General features: G+C 40.3%; 1 protein-coding gene across 1 annotated transcript in view; it reads right to left on the bottom strand.

Moving 5' to 3' along the window:
* Positions 1 to 23832, bottom strand: part of POLD1 (DNA polymerase delta 1, catalytic subunit) — a 64713-nt gene extending 40881 nt beyond the window's left edge. Inside the window, exons 1-12 of the mRNA XM_075191494.1 lie at positions 23671 to 23832; positions 18749 to 18950; positions 18392 to 18502; positions 10274 to 10414; positions 9824 to 9949; positions 9005 to 9173; positions 8327 to 8441; positions 8114 to 8243; positions 6569 to 6735; positions 5136 to 5240; positions 1110 to 1250; positions 744 to 854 (exon numbers count right to left, since the gene is read on the bottom strand). Coding sequence (XP_075047595.1) covers positions 744 to 854; positions 1110 to 1250; positions 5136 to 5240; positions 6569 to 6735; positions 8114 to 8243; positions 8327 to 8441; positions 9005 to 9173; positions 9824 to 9949; positions 10274 to 10414; positions 18392 to 18502; positions 18749 to 18941 — 1509 coding nt within the window. The 5' untranslated portion in view covers positions 18942 to 18950; positions 23671 to 23832. The remainder of the gene's footprint in view (positions 1 to 743; positions 855 to 1109; positions 1251 to 5135; positions 5241 to 6568; positions 6736 to 8113; positions 8244 to 8326; positions 8442 to 9004; positions 9174 to 9823; positions 9950 to 10273; positions 10415 to 18391; positions 18503 to 18748; positions 18951 to 23670) is intronic.
* Between the last annotated feature and the right edge of the window lie 208 nt (positions 23833 to 24040).

The following is a 24040-nucleotide window of genomic DNA, read 5'->3' on the forward strand; positions in this document are numbered from 1 at the left end:
CTCTAGTCTATAACGGTACTATTTATATTCCAGCTCATGCCTTTTTTTCAACCTTTATTCAACATTCAATTTGAACAATATACTAGATCACCCCAAAGGGGTATTGACTGTATGTTATCAGTGCATGGGTGTAACCAAGTTCCACCCAGTGCACGTTTTTATTGATGTATGTATATTGATGTGTAATTTGTTTATGTGGAGTTATATGTTCTATTACTGAAGCGCTATAGGATTATATTACATCTTAAAGTATATGTCCACGTCTCCATTCAATAAGCCGATTTGCAAAACTATTGTCAACATGTTCCCTTATAGTTGAAGACAAAGTGCTAACTATTCTGCAGGGAGCTGTACAATCTTTGCATCAATTTAGAAAAAAAAAAAAAAAAAAACACCCAACAATCCAGAACAAGAAAAACAAAACACAGAATACTGATGTCAGACAGCCAAGTTCTGTTGCAGCGAATAGGGAAGGTCAGCTAAAAATCACCAAGTAGATGTGTACTAAAAATAAGCATTAATTAAGGACGTTGTAACAGAAAGAATAAAATTACATTATTTGCAAACAATCTTATGATCTATCGGGGGAAATGAAAAAAAACAACAAAATGTTGATTTCCCTTGAAAATCTTTTGGATCTGGACTGACATGAGAGATCTGCAGATCTCTTGCTTCCCTGTCAAACACGGGAATCGTTATGGCTAACCAATAGGTCTCTGGTCCTCCAATAGATGACGTTGTACCTGCAGATCAGTAATGATAGAATGCTGTACGTCCTCCTTCTGTTCCTGCAGGAAGTGGAAACTAACAGCATTCAGGGTGTAGGAGCGCAGCTTGTAATCCCTCAGAAGTACCTGAGGAGGAGACAACATGAGCACATTATAAGCACCACATACAGGTATGGACTTAAAATAATTATTGAGTGCAGTAAATTCGTGTTGGCGGTGAGTTTTAGCCTGCCACCTGCTGCTGGAAATAAGGTACTGCAGGGCAGCAAATAAAATCACTTCCATCGGATGCAATCACTATTGATAGTGCTATCCTCTGCAACAAGAGACAAGTCTACAGATTAAACCGGTTTATTACAGAAAGTGTCTATCGAGCAGTACCTGCAGCAGATCAAACTGAACTCGGCCCTCTATGTTAATAACTTTGTTCTCTCGCCTGCCCATCTGTTTGGACTGGAAGGAAGAGTCTCGGATGACAGACTTCATGCTCCGAATCCTCCCCAGGAAAGGGAACATTCTTACCTGCAACACAAACACACACAAACAGATCAACTATATGCATCTAAAATTAGCTTTGTATATAGTGCATTAAATGTTCACAGGAAATCACCTGACCGAGGCTGTAGTGACAGCTCAAAGCCAATAAGCTCAGCTCTTACAACTTCATAAATAAAAGATCTGGCCTTTGAAAATAGAGGTTGCTTCCGTTAACTTTTCTATGTATTCTGCACAGCTACTTCATGACCGCACCAATTCTCAGGTTTAAGCAGGATTATATGCATTTTGGTGGGCATAAGTTTTGGGGTTGTTTTTGTTTACCAATGTGAATCGCATACAGATTGAGGGAGATATAGTATAGAAAGCGGAAGCATATTGTAATAAAAACCTTTTATAAAACGGTCAAAATTCTGCTTTCATAACTTCAACATAGTAAGTGCAACCCCATAGATTAAATCAGCTAGCTCTCCGCAGTAGAACGGTACTTAACAAGTGCATTTTGGTTTTCCTTATTATTTGGGGAGGGACAATGGTTTGTTTGATGGGTCCGGTCTTTTTGCCAGCACTAAGTGGTTCATTGTAAATTGGATTTGCAAATGCAGTAAATCAAAACATAATCACCAATTGTTGTATTAATAGAATAGTAAACAGGCAGCCAGTGGATTTAGGTGCCTCACACAAATCCCAGAAAGGGGAACCATACAAAAGATAATAAAACCAATTCATAAGGATTTAAAAATAAAAATAAATAAAATAAATCACACATAAAATATACAAAGCATTAATGGTGCTCTAAACATAAACAGAATTTCCAGGTAATATGTTAGAATAGCAAATCTTAATAGTCCTAAAATAGCAATGCGAGTTATGTGACCAACACCACTTAAATAGCAGAATAGAATATAAAAATATATATCACACACGGATTAAAAAGCTTTGGTACCAAGTGCATCAATTATTACAAAACATAACAGATATTTCTCTCCGCACTCTTCCAAGTAACTCAAAATGAAAAACAACTCTGATAAACCACATGTAGAATGTCACAAAGAATTATACAGCCTCTGACTTGAGGAACATCATAACACCATCCTTTTAGCACGATAACAAATCGGATATGGAAAACCTATTATATGAGATCTATAACAAGCTTTCCGAATGATTTAGTCCCCCTGGCTAGATGGCCATGAAAGGACCTTTTAAACTTTAACATATATTGAACAATTCAACTTCACAAAACTCAGACTCTGTACCCTTGTCCTTTCCCATCTGTACCTGTTCCTAAACCCTTCTCCACACAAGGTTTCTTTTTGTTATTAAAATGTATTAACAATTGATAAATGTAAAAATCTACTTGCATTTATCTCTCAATACCTTAATGTGTCAGTCATCATCTTTATCCATAATGTTCTATACTATATATCCATCACACATATACACAATGTAAATATATATACAGAGAGAGAGAGGAGCAGTGGGGGGGGGAGAGAAAAACCAAGTCTATAAATTCCCCCCCTAGATATGTTTATGATTTTTGGAATTTCTCCTATAATGCAAAATGAACAGTTTCTTACAGTGGAAGGAATAGTGCAACATTACAGAGCCTATATTAGTCATTTACAAAGTAGGCCTAGTGCTAGATAGTAGCATTTCTCTTTGCAACCATATGCAGTGTCAAAGTTTCCCACCGGTCTCGTGAGCTTGGAGCTCTCCGAGATAAATCCAAAATGCATGCACACCAGGAACAAATATCCAGCCGCCTCATCCGGATACCCAAGCACCTTGGTGCTGGGTCTTACAGTGGGCGAGACTTGGGGGTGAATGTATTAAACAGCGGATTCCTAAGTCTTAGATTTTCGGCAATGTTAACGGCCATTATTAAAATGGAAATTTTAATCAAAACTAAAACTCACCAGTTTTATACTTTCACCCCCCTGACATTAAAGTGTGCGCTTCCATACGGCACTGCGGGCCTTAATATTGATATCAATTTAAAAATAGTTGTATTACAGGGTTAAGGCATTAATATATGCCTTGGTATTAGGGACTGGTGTAGCGCTATATTCATTTTATGGTTCATTGTTTTGGACACAAATCCTTTAGGAGTTTATGTTTTCATTCTACATGTAGCTATAATATACATATTAATTAAATGATATATAAATATAGCGTACTAAGCATTGTCATAAATATGCATCTTTATATAAAGCAATGCTGCATTATAGTTTTCAACGGCAAAGACAATGCTATATGGTTACTTTAAACATTAGGAAGCATTATTTGTATGTTTAACCCATTACGTCTCCAGCAGTTATAGATTTGTTTTTTAATAATTAAACACTGCAACTAATGAATACATTTCAGGTTTCAAATGCGATTGGGATAGAGATGGTGGTTTATGCTCCAACACTAGGAGGCAGTGCACTGGAAGAGAGTTGACCCTTGTCCCCTTCCTACGTTTACATCTAGCAAGAAGAGGAGAAAAATAAGGAGTGTAGTACAACAGACAACAAAAATTCCTAGGCTGATTGGTCTTCATCTCTGTAGAACCTCAAAGAAAGATGCAATGACGAGTCCCCTTTTCTTCTTCTGCAGAAGGGGAAACATCAGCTTTGTAAAATGCATGCTGGGTGACCAGGTGGCCGCTCTGTAAGGTTCACTTGCCAACAGCCTACGATACATTGCTCAAGAAGAACAAACCACCCTGGTCAAATGTACCGTCAACCCCCAGCGAACTGTCAGAGTAACTATCACAGAGTAGGAACACCAGATTGCCATCCTGACCCAGCACGAGATAGAGAGGAGGGAACACATCCCTTCCTATAGCCATTGAAATAGGACAATCAAGTTGTCAGAATGATGGTAACTACAGAACTCTGTATTTCTGCAGACAACCAACAGGGAGTGTAGAACTGCCTCCTTGGAAGTTCCGAAAGAGAATACAAAGTCAAGATCACCAGCACATGGTTAATGTGAAAACCAGGGATAGCCTTTCATAGGGTCCCGTTTTTCCAACCCAAGGTTATCTTGTTTTAGAACAAGGCTATCTTGTCCCAAAACAAGGTTACAGTTATCCCCCCAGTGTGTCTGGGAAGGAGAGTCTTGGGCACTGGGTGTGGCAGTCGTAGAGCCATGCCTGCCCTGGACATGAAGGGGACAGTGTTGGGAGAATTGGACAGCGAATGTTGACCCTCTAGCAACAATAAAACACAAGACAACGATAGGGCAGAAGGCTAATACAGGACAGTGGTAGGGAGACGGGGGTGGAGAGTTAGGGCTTCCACTCCCACTTAACTCTATCTGATAGGGGGTGAAACATCTCTGTCCAACCAATGACAGTGCTTAGCAATTCTGGTCCTCAAATCTCCCCACCAATCAAAGTTTTAAAAAGGACAATGAAGGATGTTTGAATCCAGATGATTTAGTGCCAACTTATAGGTGGTTTTGTCAGATTGACTGAGGCACTATGCTCAAGAATGGATATCCTTAAAATCTGAACTGTTACAGGGAATTGAAGATTGAGACTGGAACCATTGACCTATTCTTAAGGATAAATAAAAGTGACCTTAACTGGTCATATCTGATCATCATCTGGACAAAAACCATGTACATCAAATCCAAAAACCAGCTCACCGGCTGCACTGGTTGTATAAACACCCAGATATCTCAGATTAAAGCCATAACCAGTGAAAATAAGGTGCAAACTTCTGAACTTGTTCCGGGACTGAAGGGCCAGGTATGACAGTTTCATGGCTAGCATAATTATAAGTGCAACAATTACTTCAAATAGGACTCTTAGCAAGCATGCAAAAGTATTTCTAAGTCATACGCTCTTTTAAATCAGTATCCATCAAATACAGATTGAAAAAACAAACAAACAAAAACAAAACAAAACAACAACTTCTTTACCTTCAGAGTCTGCGCTCTGTTGATCAGATATGGCAAGTCAAAATTCTGAATGTTGTAGCCGGTTATAATATCTGGATCTATGATGCGCACAAACTCTGCCCAGGCCTAAGAGAGAAAATACATCATCATACTGCTGACAAATGATCCACTGTAAAAAATTTATGTATATTTATTTTAGTAGTCCTGTTCTAGAATGCCAAAATGTCCAGTAAATAGAGGAAAAAAAAAAAACCTGACACATACACCATTAAATTTACCTATGAACAGAAACTTAGTTCTGCCAGTGATGCATTATGGGTCATGTTGAAGAAAAAAGAAAAAAAAAAAAATACCAATATTTGTATTCTACAAACAATTCAGTTGAGACTTTGCTGCAGGAGCCGAATATTCCCAAAATATAGGAAAGACATGCAAATGTACAAAGCCATTTCAGTGCCCGCTTTTGTTATACCAGATGTATTACAAGTATTTACATAGACTCATTAAACAGACATTGGCAAGAAACGAAGTGGTGAAAGGAGATCTGTGTATTTTGCAATAACATTAAACAAAGACTTCATGATAAAGTGTGCAATATAACAAAACAAAAAAAAAACAAAAAACAAACATAAAAAAAGGTATAAAAAAAAAAAGTGATCAGTCAAGAATCTACTTGAGGATAGAGCAGAGTGGAAATTTCCCCTTGTAACAAAGGAACATTGTAACAGACGTCAATTAACCACACACCGGTCCTTAGATTATCCAGCAGCCAATAGCGGGTAGCTAAACTACACAGAGGTGCCCATGTGCAGCCAGATCTGGATTGACAAGTTCAACACTTGTGTGGCAGATATGGCTACAAAGACTGCGGCACTATCAGTCACAGAAATGCCTGGTCACCAATATTGCTGGTCTCAAGGAACTCCATTGTTATGTTCGGCCAATAATGCCATACACGCACTGATGTCACTCATTGCATGACCAGATGTTCCAACTGTTCATCTGGATCAGCGATTCGACTATATACATTACTATAACAGCCTAACTTGGCTGCAAGTGGCAGTAATCACCGATGCATGTATTGCCATCTTTATAGGGGCAGCATGGTGGCTCTGTGGTTAGCACTTCTGCCTCACGATTCTCGATCATGGCCTTATCTGTTTGGAGTTTGTATGTTCTCCCGGTGTTTGCGTGGGTTTCCTCCTGGTGCTCGGGTTTCCTCCCACACTCCAAAAACATACTAGTTGGCTGTTATTAAATTGGTGTGTGTGTGTGTGTGTGTGTGTGTGTGTGTGTGTGTGTGTGTGTGTGTGTGTGTGTGTGTGTGTTAGGGAATTTAGACTGTAAGCTCCAATGGAGCAGGGACTGATGTAAGTACGTTCTCTGTACAGCGCTGGGGAATTACCCTATTGTTTACTGAATGTAATAAGTTGTTATGAAGAGGCTGTAGATACCTGTAGGAGGGCATTTTCCTTCTCAAAGCAAAGCACCTGTGAGCCTACAATGCTAGAACAGGTGCCCAGAGTGAACACATTGCGGATGAAAGGGTCTTTCTCCCCCTGCCGCAAAACCATGTTGGAGATCTGGATGACAGGGTCTTTGTCAGGCTCCGGGAACACTCCTACAAAACGGGAAAAAATAAAACAATCTGTATTGTATATTTTCTACAAATGACTATTTTTGAATATTAAAGCAACCATACAATTGTTCTGTGTGTATCACAAAATCCATGCACTAATGTTCTACGTACCACAAACCCTGCACAAAGCAAAGTCTACAGTAACTAGACTTGGGGGGGGGGGGGGGGGGAGGGTGCAGTCTTCTTAAAATCAGCACTAACCACTGATATAATTTTATATTGTTTCTATTCTAATTCTAACTTTTGCTCTGTCTACATGTTTGTGGCCAAATGAAGAATGACACAAATATTTTGTGGAACAATTTCGAAAACATTGCTCATCGCTACAGAATATAACAGAGGAGTATGGAGAGAAAGCCTTAGATAAACCAGTGGATTTGCATATTATTTACATTAAGACCGATGTATTGCTATATACATTTTTGTTTTATTTTTATAATTATTTTTACTCAGATAGTACAAATACAACATAACAAAAACACCTTAAATGCGCATTAACGCTATATACATTTATAGCAAACTTGCATGTTTTTTTCCCCCACAGACCTGCATGAAACTAGCCCCTTAAACTTCTATAAAAAAAACATAGCTATAATGTTTTGCATTTAAAAACACATGTTGAACCCAAACACTTTTTTATATGCATTTGCTACTAAAATTCGTAGGTCACTGTAGGATTCCCCAATGTCTTTAATTCCGGTAAAATATGAGTGGGTATAGGGATATTAGAAACAATGGTTTGCATCATCACACAGGTTTAAAAAAACGCTAGTGAACGCCTGTAATTAACGCTAGTGGGTACGAGGGTCCCGTTTTCAAAATATGGGCGATATTGCACTTGGCTATATAAGCTGCAGCACACCAAGTCCAAAATGTACCATCCAAACCCATTGTATATAAACAGTGTAACATCATTTACCTATACAAACACAGTAATAAAACAATACCGGGTAATGCAGACAGAGAGGATGCATGTTCTATCAATTTTGGACAGCATGGTGGTTCAGTGGTTAGCACTTCTGCCTCACAGCACTGGGGTCATGAGTTCAATTCCCGAACATGGCCTTATCTCTGTGGAGTTTGTATGTTCTCCCTGTGTTTGCGTGGGTTTCCTCCGGGTGCTCCGGTTTCCTCCCACACTCTAAAAACATACTAGTAGGTTAATTGGCTGCTATCAAAAAACTGACCCTAGTCTCTCTCGGTCTGTGTGTGTGTTAGGGAATTTAGACTAAGTTCCAATGGGGCAGGGACTGATGTGAATGAGTTCTCTGTACAGCGCTGCGGAATTAGTGGCGCTATATAAATAGCCGATGATGAATTTACACCCCGTATCCACATAAGTGCACTTCAGTTCCCTTACCTTTCCTCCCGGCACACTCAATGTCAAAACTGAGGACCCGAAGAGGTGCGATTTTCTGCCACTCCCCTTCAGCAGGGTGACTGATGAGATCTGTCCAGCTAATATCAACCTCCAGCTGGGCAAGAGACACCTGAAAACAGACCGAGTGGAGGTTACAGGACCACCGAGCCACAGGAACGGATAACGTGATCATAACCTGCGGCCACCCCTCACCTTGCTGGGATTGTCTTTAGTGGCATCCTCTCCCAGAGACTCGCTACGAATACGGTATTTACTAGCGGGGAGCTCAATCCAATTACACCCAACAATGTCATTATCCACCATAAACCTGAAAAAAAATCATGAAGAAAATCTAGTTGAGTCCGACTACCCATGTGTGTCACAATAAGCCGTCTACCATAGACGGTCAATCTGATCATACTGGGCCCGATTCTGATTGGAACACAAGCTTAAGCGCTTAAAAAAAAAGTTTGCACATGAGTGAAGGTGTATGTACGCTGTATTAAAGAAAATATATTAAGCTGCAGATCTGTCAACTTGCCGATAGGGTCAAAACAGCAATTTTAATTAAGCCAAAACACACCATGTTTTGTCTTAAATAAAATGGTCGTTTTAAATATGATGGATCTGCGGATTTACTCCCAGGTCTGAATGAGTAGCAGATGCATCCGGTTGACAATAGACACACCCTTCATACACTTACATCCAACTTCTAAAATCTTTTATTTTATAGGTTACAAACATAATCGTCATGAAACAATTTATTCTTAAATAACCTAGCTCAGTGGATCCCAAACTTTTTCAGTTCGCGGCACCGTTAGAGTCTCCATAATTTTTTCAAGGCACCCCTCCAAAATAATTAGATAGAAAGGAAAATAAAAGTAATAATACCTGATTTCAAAGTCAATATTGGCTTCATAGGCCTGATAACAATGTAAAGGAAAGTTCCCAAACCGCAAGCCCTGCTCTAGAAGACGCTTGGCAGGTGCAATAAGTCGTTGAAGGGCCATCGTGATCTTCAGAAAGGGAATGATCCTCTTCCCATGGTATCCGTACATATCTGTGGTAACACCAGAAGGGATTCCATTACATGCATAAATATTGCACCCACATTATAATTAAAGGTTACTTACTAATAGTTTACAATGGCTTATCAATATTGATAATTATACTGACTATCCAGCCTCTCTGTGGCGCAGGCTCGCATTAGCCGTCTAGTTCTGAGCATCAGCACTGAAAACTCTTCAATGGCTGCGGAGCTGAATGCAAGGTAATAGTGGGGATCGTTGGGGAGAGTGCCTCACATAATCCGCACATACCAAGGAGGCTGCTTTCCCAAAACGAACAACTGAATTTAAACATGTACAACCGTTATGTGATCAGTTGCGATATGTACATTATTATGATCCTCTATTAAGAACTGATAAGCTTACATATTACAAGGAATAATATATCCACAGCTGTAGATTACAATGACATGAGAATTCGCCTCACAGCGCTGTATTAAAGTACTTTTCTGCAAGTCTCATGGAAACATATTGTCACTGAACATCTTAGAAAAAGTATTGCAACATTAACTTGGTGCAAAATACGCTTCCTGAAAAATGCTGCAACACTGTTTCACTAGAAAGCATAGAACCAAATTCAAAATGTAGCCGCTAAACACCACAAACGGAATGTTCAGAGATCCTGAAGATAGTAATCACTTACTCTCCTTCTGGCAGATCTTAACGGCCAGAACTGCCTGCGACATGTTGTCTTTGTTAGAACGCATATCCATGATCACGGCAGTGTTCAGCACTTTCTTGAAGTCGCTCAAGTAGTCCTCCTTGAACCCTGAAGAACCCAGGGCGCAGTAGAAAATACATTGTAGGGTTAGTCTCACTTTAGCAGTCTACTTTAAATCAAAAAGATATGGGAACAGAGGAATAATTTACTGGAGTAGTTTTTTTTCTGTGCCCATTCAGAGCATTACAGCATTGAGTGTCAGTACCACCCCTAGACAATCAGATCACAACACAAGAGCCATCAACAAAATGCGTTTGTGAAATATGCTTTATTCATGAAGGGTTTACCCAACTTGTTTTCTCCACTTATAAATATATGGTTTTATCCTCTCCCTCCCCTCCGATTGCTAGCATACACTTCCCAGACACGTACCGGTTTGGCAGGGTACATAGAAGTATGGAGCGAAGCCGTGAATATGACAGCATACACTGTTCCCGTCTGCTGTGATTCCAAACATCCGTATGATAGGCACAGGGCCTTGTGTAGCACCAGGCATCCCTGGAACATGGAAGCCTGCAAGACACAATATCCGTAAAGCTCACAGTTTGTTATGTAAATAAATTCTAGAGATATATTTATTTGGAACATTATTTCAATAGCTGTTTAGCTTCCAGTAGATCGGTCTTAAATTAAGAATACACTTAAACAAATTGGTCGCCCTGAGCAAAGCAAAATAAGCGACATACACTGCCTAAAAACCAGATGCTTGGAGCGAGTTTAAATTAATTCATTGTCTGACATCAGCGTAAGACTGCAAATTACCCTGCTCACAATTCTGATCACGAATTTCTGTTACAACTAAAAGGGACGTATTAAATGTTTACTAGTAAATACCCCACCCACAATGACAACGGCTGGAGGTCTGACGTACAAGATCCCTACTGTTTGGGACACGGTGACCCACCCAATACCGCCGATCATTCTGATGTACAGGAGGAAGCGGGATTCTGAATGTCAGTGCTGCCAACAGTGACTGGATGGCCAAGTGAGCATCTACTTTATTCTATATCTGCTTTGTCCACAATAGTATTTTGTTTCCCCCAATGAGGTTATTTAGAAGTTAATTAATGGAAAGAACCTATGTATTATAAAATAGAGGAACAAGCTTCTCTGGCAGGTTTAGTCTATATCCAGACGGGATTTTTAGGTTTATGAAATTACCAGGTACAGGCGTAAAAAAATGGGACTGGTTCTTTTTTCACCACTCGTAGACACAACACCATGAAGATGCCAGAACTCACGTAAATGATCTGTAGAAGCTACGCCCATAACGTTGAATGATGTGAGAGAAGGAAAATCTCCTATACTAAATGTGTGCAGTGTACAATATATTAGCACAGCATGAGGGATACTTTTTTCGCCCCAACATTTTATAGCATTCAATAAAGCATAGCTTCAAACTGAAATACTTTTTACAAAGAAAGTTTCACCTACATCAAAACAATATTATTACCTACATTTTATGGATGGCTACACCTATTAGACTCATTGTTACAACAGATAACAAAAACGGGGGAGGAATCAATACACGATTTATAAATTGCATCAATATATTTAACTATGGCATATTGATTAGATAAAACACTACCGTACGGAGGCAAATGCAATCAGTGCAGATACACGTGATTTATCACAGGATGCTGGCCAGTGTTAATTACAGCAATTCAGAACATCAAACATCTGAGCCACCTACCCAAAGCAGTTTAATGTTTTTTAGCTTCCTTAACTGCCCCTTTTTCCTGTGTAGGAGTACTGATTATCCCCAGGGGAATTCCTCAACCAGCGACAGCACAATCTCTTACTTTTCCTGGAATTAAACCTTCAACGAGGGAGCAGGAGTAGGGGGATAACAGAAAATCGTTGGCAAGTAAAAAAAAAAATAAAAGTAAAATTGGTTCCCTATAGCACCAATACTACCTGCTCTAATCACCTCTAATGTGCTACTTCCTTATTTTCACAGAACAAAGCAAATAGCTGTCCTTCGTTTATTTTGGATCTAGAGATTAACTCTTATAAAAAGGGCCATAAACAAAATACTTGCACACATCACCGAACTGCAGCCTCCTCGGACAACTTGACAGAGGCATCAGTTACAGCGAACACAAAGTAGACGCAGACACTCTGGCTGCTAAACCAAAATTAGTTACAATGCAGTCAATCAATTCACTAGGAACGTCAGGGATGCAGGATGTATTTTAGCCATGGAGTTTTGGTCCGGTTCACAAAAAATCTCCAATACCTTCACTTTACTGTAAAAAGCAACAAACACATTTTGAAACACTTTTTGAGGCAGAGGCTTGAACAGTCACACAGAAAGTAAGCTTCTGTACCGTGAGCCACAAAAGGTTAACCCGTTTCTGGAGGTTCCTCCCACCGCGGCACAATCACTGAATCATAGAATGGATTCCTCCGTGGCTCAGAACTACCCAATTAGAATCCAAAATTGCACTCGCCCACAAGGAACAACAAATCACACAGAGATGGATGCCTTAAAAATGAACTTATAACCCATCTACAACTTCTTGACTACAGGATCTGATTAGAGGCAGAACTCTCAGAATTCCAAAGACAAAGTCTTTCCACTTCCACGCAACAATGCAATGCTATAGTAAGCTCATTATGGTGCAACGCCTGCAAGACCACGGGGGAGAGTGGGTAAATTAATTTTCTAACTTTATTCATCCGAATTACTTCTACTCAATAAAAAAAAAATTGTTTTCGGTGGAATAATCCATTAAGCCAGTAGTTCCCAAACTTTTGCAGTTCACGACAGCCTTAGAGTCTCCATAATTTTTTCAAGGCACCCCTCCAAAATAATTATTGAGCAGTCCCGTTTTATAAGCAGTCAAAAAAACGTAATAAGTATTTAGGTCAGGACAGAGATACTTATTTAAGTGTATGCAAAAATAATACAAATAAATCCAAAGGAAAAAGAATATTTTTTATATATTTTTTTCAATTATATTTCTGTCAAAGAATAATTTACAGCTAACTCACTCTGTGGCCCCCCTGCATCACCACACACTCTGTGCCCCCTCTGCATCACCACACACTCTGTGCCCCCTCTGCATCACCACACACTCTGTGCCCCCTCTGCATCACCACACACTCTGTGCCCCCTCTGCATCACCACACACTCTGTGCCCCCTCTGCATCACCACACACTCTGTGCCCCCTCTGCATCACCACACACTCTGTGCCCCCTCTGCATCACCACACACTCTGTGCCCCCTCTGCATCACCACACACTCTGTGCCCCCTCTGCATCACCACACACTCTGTGCCCCCTCTGCATCACCACACACTCTGTGCCCCTCTGCATCCACACACTCTGTGCCCCTCTGCATCCACACACTCTGTGCCCCTCTGCATCCACACACTCTGTGCCCCTCTGCATCCACACACTCTGTGCCCCTCTGCATCCACACACTCTGTGCCCCTCTGCATCCACACACTCTGGCCCCTCTGCATCCACACACTCTGGCCCCTCTGCATCCTTTCTGCTCCCTCACTCTGCCCCCTCTATATCCCGCTGTGGATAGGAAGAAAAACAAAACAAAACAAAAACAAAACTTACCAATCCGGCGGCGCCCGGTACCCAGCATCCTCTCTCCTGCCGCTTCTCACTAAATATGTCATCACGCCCGGCATCCAGTGAGAAGCGAGGAGGGAGGAGGTTGCTGGGTCCCGGGTGCCGCCTGATTTGTAAAGTTGTTTGGTTTTTTTTCCCCCTCTTCTTCCTGGGCACCCCTGTGACAGCGCTGCGGCACACAGTTTGGGAACCTAGGCATTAAGCTCTAAAGTTTGATGAGAAAATTTTTTGTTAGTTAATTACAATAATGGTTTCAAAATGGTTCTGCTACAAAAGAGTTAACACCCTGGTCATATTAGTTAGTTTCTTTGGTCCGTACCCAACAGGACTCTAGATTGCAGAATGTCAAACTATCCAGAGGACAAACACCATATCTCTCAAGGAGAGGCTCTTGTTTAATTTCATTCTGTTTAAAGTGGTTAGATTTAGTTTTGTGTCTCTCGGGAGTGTTTCACAATAAAATCTACACTGCATTTTCTTGCAATTGTCCACTTTTGTCCATATACCAGTGCTCCGGTTTCCTCCCACACTCCAAAAACATACTAGTAGGTTAATTGGCTGCTACCAAAATTGACCCTAGTCTGTCTCTGTCTGTGTGTTGTATGTTTGGGAATTTAGACTGTAAGCTCCAATGGGGCAGGGACTGATGTGAATGAGTTCTCTGTACAGTGCTGCGGAATCAGTGGCGCTATATAAATAAATGGTGATGATGATGATGGGTATAATGTGTAACTGATTGTGTTGTAATAGTTTGTTAGCTTGTGTACTTTGGATCACTCTGGATTATGAGGTCAGTTTATATGAAGTGTGAATGGAATATATAGAGGTCGCATTATTTGGATTCTCTTGCAGCCATTACACACTGTCCACATTCCACCTATGTCTCATGGAAACATTTACCATTACAACAAAGATTTTGCGTATCTCACAGGAGTCATTTTCTCCAATCACGATGATCATATTAACTTACAACGGCAGCCATATTGAAAGCATGGAGGGATTAAATCAACCTCTATTTTCTCTATTGTCTACATAAACACAGTCTCCACTAAACACATTGTATATCACATTGCCGCCATATTAACCATCATCCCATGAACTCAATTTCTCCAGCTCTAAACGCCGTTACTTCAAAAGGTCACATTACAAACTACCCTCCATCACTGCACGCTCATTTCAATCCATTCTAAAATACCATAGAAACTCCAGCAATTACAGTTGCACATTCTAGCCATCTTGTACACCAAATACAAACAAAACGACCTCTATATAGTCCATTCAAGCTTCATATAAACTGACCAGTGATACAAAAAGTACACAACCTAACAAACGCTATTACAATACAAGTAGTTACACATTATACCCATCTTATTGAGTCATTAAATCTTCGCAGCTATATCAGGAAAAGTTTCCCCTGCTCTTCTCCAGATTACAAACTGACCTGGCTTTGTGGCGCTCCTTTATAATTTTGTGGCTGGGCAAGATAATTAGTATTCCTTATTGATCTTTATACTTTTACACGTGCATTTCATTTTGCACCATTTGTACAGCATGCATTTAACATGTATATTGACCCACTTAATACTTACAAAAAAAAATCACAGGAGACCAAATTCTTTATTTTTTTTTTTATTTCCATGCTTTTTAAATGTACCTAGACTAACCTACTGACTAACTTAACAATGGTCCCATGCAGAAGAATCCCATGCAGAAGAATCCCATGCAGAAGAATCCCATGCAGAAGAATCCCATGCAGAAGAAAGTTTGAAATATCAATGTGACTAAGCCTTGCACGCCAACTTAATAATTTTTTTTTTCTTTTTTCGATGCGGTTTAGGTGAGGCGACAGCTGGAATTGGTCGCCTTAGTCTTATTTGTTCTTAGACTGTTTTAGGCATTTTCTGCCCATTACCTTCCTTGGTCCTCTTCTCCCGACACTTTCTGTACCTCTTCCGTCTTACGGATGTCTGGAGTGTCTTGATAGTCTTCCGTTTTTTCAGAAACGCTTTTACAAATCTCTCCTTCTGCCTTTTGAGGCGTCTTCTTTCCCTACCAGAAGACGCCTCATTTTTGGCCATGTAGCTTCTCTTATGCTTTTTTGCATAGGCCGTGGTGTTGGCCATGTGCTTTTGCTGCCTTTTAAAATGTCCCCGCTTTCTGTATGATACGGACCGGTTTTTGGGCAGGTGACCCTTCTTCTGTTTTCTTTGATTGGCCATGGTAGTAGCCAATCTGCCTTCAGCCAGGAGCAGATGACTTGTGGGCTCCCGGTCCTCTCTTTTATACCCCGAGACTACTTTATGATGTCATATGGGTGGGGTTTGGGTGTGGCACTGTCTGCTTGTCATGTGGGTGTGGCCAATTAACAAAGGTCAATTGGGTGGGGTCTCTACAAAGGTCAAATAGGTGTGGCCTATTTTTCCCTTAAATGGGCATGGCTTCATTATTGTGTTATACCAAATTTACTAAACATCTGAGCTCACAGCCACAATAAAACAGGTGACTGTTACTTCTCCTAGAACATATATTCCAAAGAATCCAGCTTCAGATGTTTGGAGACAGCTGGAAAAACGTCTCAAACAGACCTACACACAGTGGGAGGGTTATTAGGTACAGCCGGGGTTTCCAACTGTCAGTAAATTTATTGACTGTAAAATAAATAAATTGGCCACCAGTCAGTAACTAAAAAGTAAAGGTCGGCAAAAAACAGACCGACCCTCTGTATCACCAGCCCCCCCCCCCCCTGCAATGTTACAGAAATGATAAAACTGTGGACAGATGTGAGCACCATTTTTAGAAACCCTGAGCCCACATTTGTTTGTAGATTGAGAGTTCAATATATAATAGGGTCATTCCACCTCAAATCAACACAGGGTTTTAAACTGACCATTTCAGATTGTACTGAAATTGGGTATAATACATGTTGCCATGGGTGTAAAGAAACCCTCCCAAATCTTAGGCTGACATGTGTATTGGTTTTGAAGTTATATGCCTTTACAGTTGCAATTTTTTAACAAAACAAATTTGCTTTTAATATTTTTTTTAAATTGCATTTGTAGCTAGAAAGTTGTGCAAGGTCTAATGTTAAAACTCTTTTTATGAAAAAAAATAAAATATATATATATATATATATATATATATATATATATATATATATATATATATATATATATATATATATATATATACAGAATGTGAAATTTTCAAAATTTGGATTTTCTCAAAATGCCCCATTTTCACATTTCTGAACATTTTTGAATTGTTCATACTGTTGTTAATACATCCCCATTATTTTTGGATCATCTGCTACAAGAGCTTTCACTTTGGACTGTTAAAATAATGAAAATAAGAACCATCTAGACATGTTCATTATATCTGATGTATATTATGTACAATGACTATTTTAATAATGAACTATTTAAAACATTTGTGATAATTTTATGTCCATCACATATTATAAGAGAGCTTACTACAGATCACTAACATTTGGTGCTGCTGCTCTGGATGGATGGTGCTACCTGATGGGTTGGAACTGGCTGAAGGCTTCATTTGTTTTTACCATACATTCAAGCTGTTGGACTTAACAAATTCACCTTACACAGAACATCTACCATAGTGATCCATAAAACCTCCCGCTTCCCTGGCTATGATAAAGATGGCGATGGACCAGCTGGATGGAGGAACGTCACTTTCACTTCATCAATGTTTTCATCTTTCTCCAGAATAAATGCGAGCTGCCATTTCTTGTCATAGACAGCAGTTACATACCCTCCGATGTCAGCAAGTGGGAGCTGATACTACATTATCTTGAGGAACTGAACAATGACCCTCTAGCTCTTTTTGAAGTGTCACAGATTGTTTTCTGCAGCTGGGAAAAATATTGTTTTGTTGATTTTCTCACATGTGTAGTGTCTTAATAAATGCAATTTTCATGAATCAATCAAAACTGAAAGATCTTGAAGCAGATGATCCCATAATAACATTTTGGGGATTTATTAACAACACTATGAACTATTTTTGAGATGTTTTTCAAAAATGTAAAAAAAATAAATAAAAAAAAAATGCTTTTTTGAAAAAAAAAATCAAATTAAAACAATCTACATTTTTAATTTTTATCGAAACATACTGCTGTGTTATAAATCATATGAAAGCCCATAAAAAGAGGTTTAAAATTAGACCTTTACCAACTCTCTAGCTCAATCAGGTGAGCAACAAATGCAACTTAAAAACAAACAACAACAAAAAAAAAGCTAAAAAATTTTTTTTTTTTTTTTAAAAAAAAAATAAAATAAAAAAAATAAATTAAAAAGGCATATAGCTTCAACACCAGTGCACATATCAGCCTAATATTTGGGGGTTTTCTTTATACCCATGGTAACATTTATTATACTAAATTTGATTAAAATTAGAGAATGCAAGGTATATTTTTTTTCTAAAATTGTGTTGATTTGATGTGGAATGACCCAGCTGCACAATTGTCTTCCCATTGTGTTTATTTAATTAGAATACCCACTGCCAAAACATAATGGCAGCTTTTCTACTCAGTCCCTTCTTTCAATCAGTCTTATAGAAAGACAGCCAAGGAGGGCTCCCAAAATAGGGTCCAAGGCTAAATGCAGCAGTCCTTAATACAACATGAACCAGCAACTCAGTCAGATGAAGAAACAACACAGCCTAGTTGTAATCCAAAATATAAATTTAAAAAAAAATAAATACATTTTTATATATCTTGATATTAAGACGTTATATGAAATTCTATATTTACATCTAAAGCGATATGCAAAAGGAACTAAATAAAGACATTATTAAAACAGTATTTATGGTGAATCAATTTATTTTTTACATTATATTTTTGTTATAGGAAAAAATAGTCAAGTAATCTTGTGTACAGAACTCACCCACATAATGGTCCAGCTCAATCTGATGAAAGCACAAAGAATCCTGGTGGGGAGTAATCTGGGGAAGTGGAGGCCTCGGCCATTTTGGGGAAATGTTGTCTGAGAGTTTAACTGATGGTTTGAAGAAATAAAAAAAAATTAAAAAATTATATATATTTTAGCATGTTTCCCACAGATGCTGCAAGTTTTTCTTCAGTTATGCAGAGATTTAAGTGCACGCATTGCCTAGAGTGGAGGAAGCCATTTTGTGGGAGACCACAGAACTAGCCACACGAAAGATGGAATCCACACCAAGTAGTTTGGCATTGTTGCCTCAAAGTACTATAGTACTATAATGTAGTAAAGAAAATGACCTACCAACAGGCAGGACATCTGCATTGGAACATCCTTCACTCATCTCCATAGCCATATCCGCTTCAACCTCATCCAATAATGCCAGTTCCTCCTCAAAATTGCTGGGGCCATCGTCATCCCAGTCCGATTTTTTCTTCTTGGCCTGGGAGGAAGAGAAGCCTCCCGTGGACACCGCCTTCTTACGCTTGCTATCCATTATTAACTTCTATAGAGGGAATGAATTACGTTAGTAACTCTAAAGGAGAACAAAATTAGTGTATCACATTTACAGGAGGCATGGGTGGGCACAAAGGCAACAGACAGGTTTAATTTTTGCACAGAAAAATAAATAAATGAATGAATATGAATATTTGGCTCATTAGTTATGAGCTCAGAGTCATTATGATACAGATGTATTTGTGGAAGAAAGGTTCTGTCTGTCCCTGTATACTTGACAGAGTCAGATTCTTAGCTTCGCTTGGTAAATACACTACTTATGATAATGCTGGCAAGTTGTTAATTTTGTTAAAATCTCAATCTAAATAAAACAATGAAGGTTATTATTTAATGGATTCTAATTTTTTATTTCTATTTCCTTTCCCCCCCCCCATTTTCTCCAGATGCAATGAGCAAGATCCATGTTGGGGCTGTAGCAGTATGGTTTGTTTGTTTTGCACGTCCGAATGTTGAATTTAGATCAGGGTGTCTGCAATTATTTGTATTGTCATAAGAGAGATTATGGAGGGTACAGTGGTAACAGGCCCAGACTGATTAGGGAGGCTTCCCAAGCTCGCAATTACAGAGGAGGTGGGGGGGGGGGGGGTGTTCTGGGCTAATGGGAATCTCCCACCCCCCTTCCATTAACACTTCAGTGAAGAGCAGCCTGCAGACGCTTAGAATCTGGAGTCCACGAAAATGGGCGCCCACTCTGCCTGTCATTCAGGACACAATACCACGCCCCTCACTGCACCACAAGTGCAGTGGCCATAAGACTCCGCCCCTCTCTTTGCAATTGCAGCACAGAACAATAGTATCTGACAAGCTCCTCCCACACGCTGTAATCCGGGGATGGGGCCAATTGGTGAACTATGGAGGAAAATGATCCCCAGCAGGGGTTGGCAAGTGGCTGTGATTGGACAGATAGACCAGTACCTCATTGACTTTAGTATCTATTAAATCTTAATTACAACAAATTGAACCAAAATACTTTATTTAGGGCATAATCTTGTTATCACAGTGCCATGGATGTTGAAATCCTAATTGCAACTGGTAAAAGAGGTACCAAACCTATATAATGTATTAATTTGTTGCCATACAGCAGGAGCTGATCTATCCTCCCTAAAGTTTAGGGAGCCATTTTTTACCAAACTGTGAGGATTGCGGTTTTAGAACTACATGTCCCAGCATGCCAGGTCAGTGGCTGTTATAGCATGATGGAACATCAGATGGGAATGGACTGGAGTCGGTCACCCTGAAGTCACAGCCAGTACTTACCACCAGGGTGTCACAACTGTGCTTGTTACTTGCAGTAAAACAACTTGACTAATTATGACAAACAAAAGAGTATTTGTTGCTAATAACTGCAGCTTGTGTTTTTTTTGCTTTGTTCCAAAATTAAGTGTTTGGAAACTCCCCTGCAGAAACCCTGCGTCTGTCCCTGCCGCCAGTTATACATAGACGGCTTGGATAAGAACCTTGGTTTCCCATAGTACACAGCTCCGGCAGCCTTGTCTAGTACAGGAGTCCGGTGACACTCACCCTACATTCTAGGCAAAGATGACTGTATAAATCTTCTCATTAGAAGGGGTCACTGGCAGGGTACATGGGTCATCCATAGTCATGCCCCAACTCACTCCTCTACCAGAGAAGCAGTCCAGTGAGCGAGCTGCCATCCTGAAGCAACTACGGCGGGCACTGGTGCACATGTCTGCCCGACACTCCCTTCATGGCACCAGGTGGGTGTGTGCATATGGGGCTACCAGCTTGTCCCTGAATTAACAGGCAGTTCCTCGCACTTGCCAGTGTCCGAGGGTTACCGTCTGTGTTATATATGTCTTCTGCCCGTCTGAACACATTACTGTACCCATTCACACCAGATGATGACCAACTCTATTATCATCATCATTTATTTATATGGCTATGGCTGCGGCAATGGTGGAGAGGGGGACTACAGGCACCAGGAATCTCCCTACTTCGCCAGCTATACTTATTACAGTAAAGACTGTTATGCTGCCATGTTATAGCACTGAATTCGGTCCTATTTAAAAGGCTGTGCAATCTTTATGCAAATACAGCAGGACATTTATCTAATGCATGCTATATACACTGTATGTATAATATAGAGCAGTCACATAACTAAAATAGGACTATTTTGGTAAAAGGCCGAGAGGGGAGAACACTCACTGTGAAGGTCCCCTGCTGGGTTCAGATATACAGTAACAGGTGATGGACTGTGGGATGTTCATACAGATGACCACCTCAAGGATACGCATGGGAACTTGTCTGTTCTTTGTTCTCATATTAAATAACAAGTACAAATCCCTGTTGAGAATTGCACTAAGCTGCATTTTTCTGCTCCTATTTTGTTGTTTTAAGCAGTATAAACAAACAAGGATGGATATACATGCAGTATCACAATATGGTTAAGGAGGAGGCCCAATATCTGTCTGATGTCAGTGGTAACATCCCTAGAAAATGATCTTCAAGATAAAAATGTTAAGTCACAACTAAAGATTTTTACCTGAAAACATTCTCCAGGGTTGTTCTACAAGAGAATTAATGTAAACTCTGTTAGGATGAGATTTTCTTTATTGTGTTCAAAGAGGATTTTGTGTGGTTCTTTTACACATCTATCACTCTGTTCAGCTCCATGACTAAGGGATGTACATCACAGGTTTGGTTTATGAATGGACAATGATTTATGATATTCATGCATCATGGAATATCCCATTTTATTTGTTATTATTGTGAAAGAGATGAGTCTTGACTTGGCTCCTCTTCCTAAACTGATTTGTCTTCTGGTGATTGCAAATGATGCCATATGCGGATATAGAGGCTTAATTCCTGTCCATGTCCAAAATACTCTATTTGCTTTGGTTTCACTTTAAAACATTGTCAGTCTTTACGGCTTCTGTCAGGGAAAAGACAACCATAACTTTAGCGCAACAAAATTGGAGTTGCCCTTTTCTCACAAGCATGGCTTACAGCTTTCACCATACAATGCACTTGGTCGGGCACCATAGCTCCACCTTTGTGTTCACTGGGACACAGTAGCCTATTAGGAACATTTTAAAGTAAAAACTAATTGCAGGTAGCCCAGTGACCCAGCCCAAGGTAGCCCACTAGGGGACCAGCCCAGGGTGCAGATGTCCCCCAACTTGCCCCTAAGCTTTACACACGTCATGGTCTTCAAGCAGATGTCATCAAGCACGTAGATAGATATAACTTCAGTAGGATCACCCCAAATGTGTAAAATGCACTTGTTTTTAGGTGTAGTTCACTTAAGCAGTGTTCTGCTCACTCCATCGCAGCCCCCAAAGCTTGAGACAATGAAGCTCAGTAGGGTCCAGTAACGGGAAGTACAGCAGAGGAGTTCAATATGGAGTCTATCACATACATTAGTTCAAATACAGAATGCATTCCTTTATACAGTCATTAACCAGGCATTTATCTGATCTACAATGTAGTATGCATCTTTCAGATGTATATGGTTTAACAGGTGACACCTTTGTACATCTTTTGCACTTTTCACACAAACATTTGAAAACTGCATTTAAACATAGGTCAAACACAAGTCAACAGTGACATTCCCACCATTACATTCTAAAGTTTTAACACTGCAACTAACATTTTATAATGCAGCAAAACCATGTGTCAGCATGCATTACCAGTACAATATCAAACAGTAAAATGCACAGCACATCTAAAGCACATGCTACTTTTCAGGCATTTGTTAACACTTTCCCAGCACACATGTGAACAATCCCTAAGAGTATATGCTCACGTGCAACTGAACATCCAATGCCAGATCATGCTCCATTCAAAACGTGTTAATAATGCCACAAGTAGGGTTACAGCCCTTGTCATAGTGACTTACTGATCAACAGAGCCGTAACTTAGAAATCTAGCACCTGGGGCGAGAAAGACAAAAGCCTACCACTCAATTTTAACCAAATTAACCTAAAATATTCCTAAATTGCGCCCCCTTCAGCGTTGCGCCCTGGGCGGTCGCCCCTGCTGATCAATATTCTGGCACAGATGCTAAATACACGTGCCAGGGGACACATCACTAAAGGCATCTGAACACACATCCTATAGATCATTCAGACAGGTGTATTTAGGATTTCCACATTCTGTTGTATTACAGAAGACACACATTCAACATGCAGTCAATAACCACAAGCATATGTATAAAGGGGGTCATAGGGAACACAAACTCCATTTTAAATGACAGCCTGATGTGCCTATATTGGTGTTGGCTAACCTGTGACACTCCAGGTGTTTGTGAAACAACAAGTCCCAGCATGCTTTGCCAATATATAGCAGCTTATTGCTGGAAGGGTATGCTGGGACTTGTAGTTTCACAACACCTGGAGTGTCACAGGTTAGCCAACACTGGAACATTAATCCTAAAAAAATGGATATAAATTACAGAAGGTGCTCTATAAACCCACAGCAGCCATTGCAATACTGAAAGGATGAGCAGCACATTGCTGCGCCATTCCCCATCACACAGTATTGCCAGACACACTGCACAGCAGACTCCAGCCCCTCCATGGCCCAGGCCCTGCAGCCTGCGTGCTCCCAGCACATACACCATGCACACACAGCACATACACCATGCACACACAGCACATACACCATGCACACACACCATGCACCATGCACGCACACAGCACATACACCATGCACACACAGCACATACACCATGCACACACAGGACTTACATCCCTCACTGCAGCCTTCCTGTCTCCCGCCAAAGTCACTTCTTCCTGCCTCGGTCTCCTCCCCACTCTCTCGCTGTTGTCATGGGAGCAGGACGCTGATAGGCCGCTCTCCCTGCAGTCCCCCTTCTGCTAAAGTAGTCGCTGATGTCTGCGTGACATCGCCAGGTCATGTGACCGCTGTAGTCACATGACACAGAGTCAGTTCAGTAGAGAGCTGGTGAGGAGGGGACGTGTGAGGTGGAGGGGGAATCTGTTAGCACAGGGGTAAGTGAGAGATAAACCACTGGGCAGGGGGCATGTAAGGAAGGAGCTGGTGGGAAGGAGGTGGAGGGCACGGGCCAGGTGAGGCTAGAAGCTGGTGGGCAGAGGG

This window comes from Mixophyes fleayi, chromosome 11 (assembly GCF_038048845.1).
Source record: "Mixophyes fleayi isolate aMixFle1 chromosome 11, aMixFle1.hap1, whole genome shotgun sequence".
Classification (NCBI taxonomy): Eukaryota; Metazoa; Chordata; class Amphibia; order Anura; family Limnodynastidae; genus Mixophyes; species Mixophyes fleayi.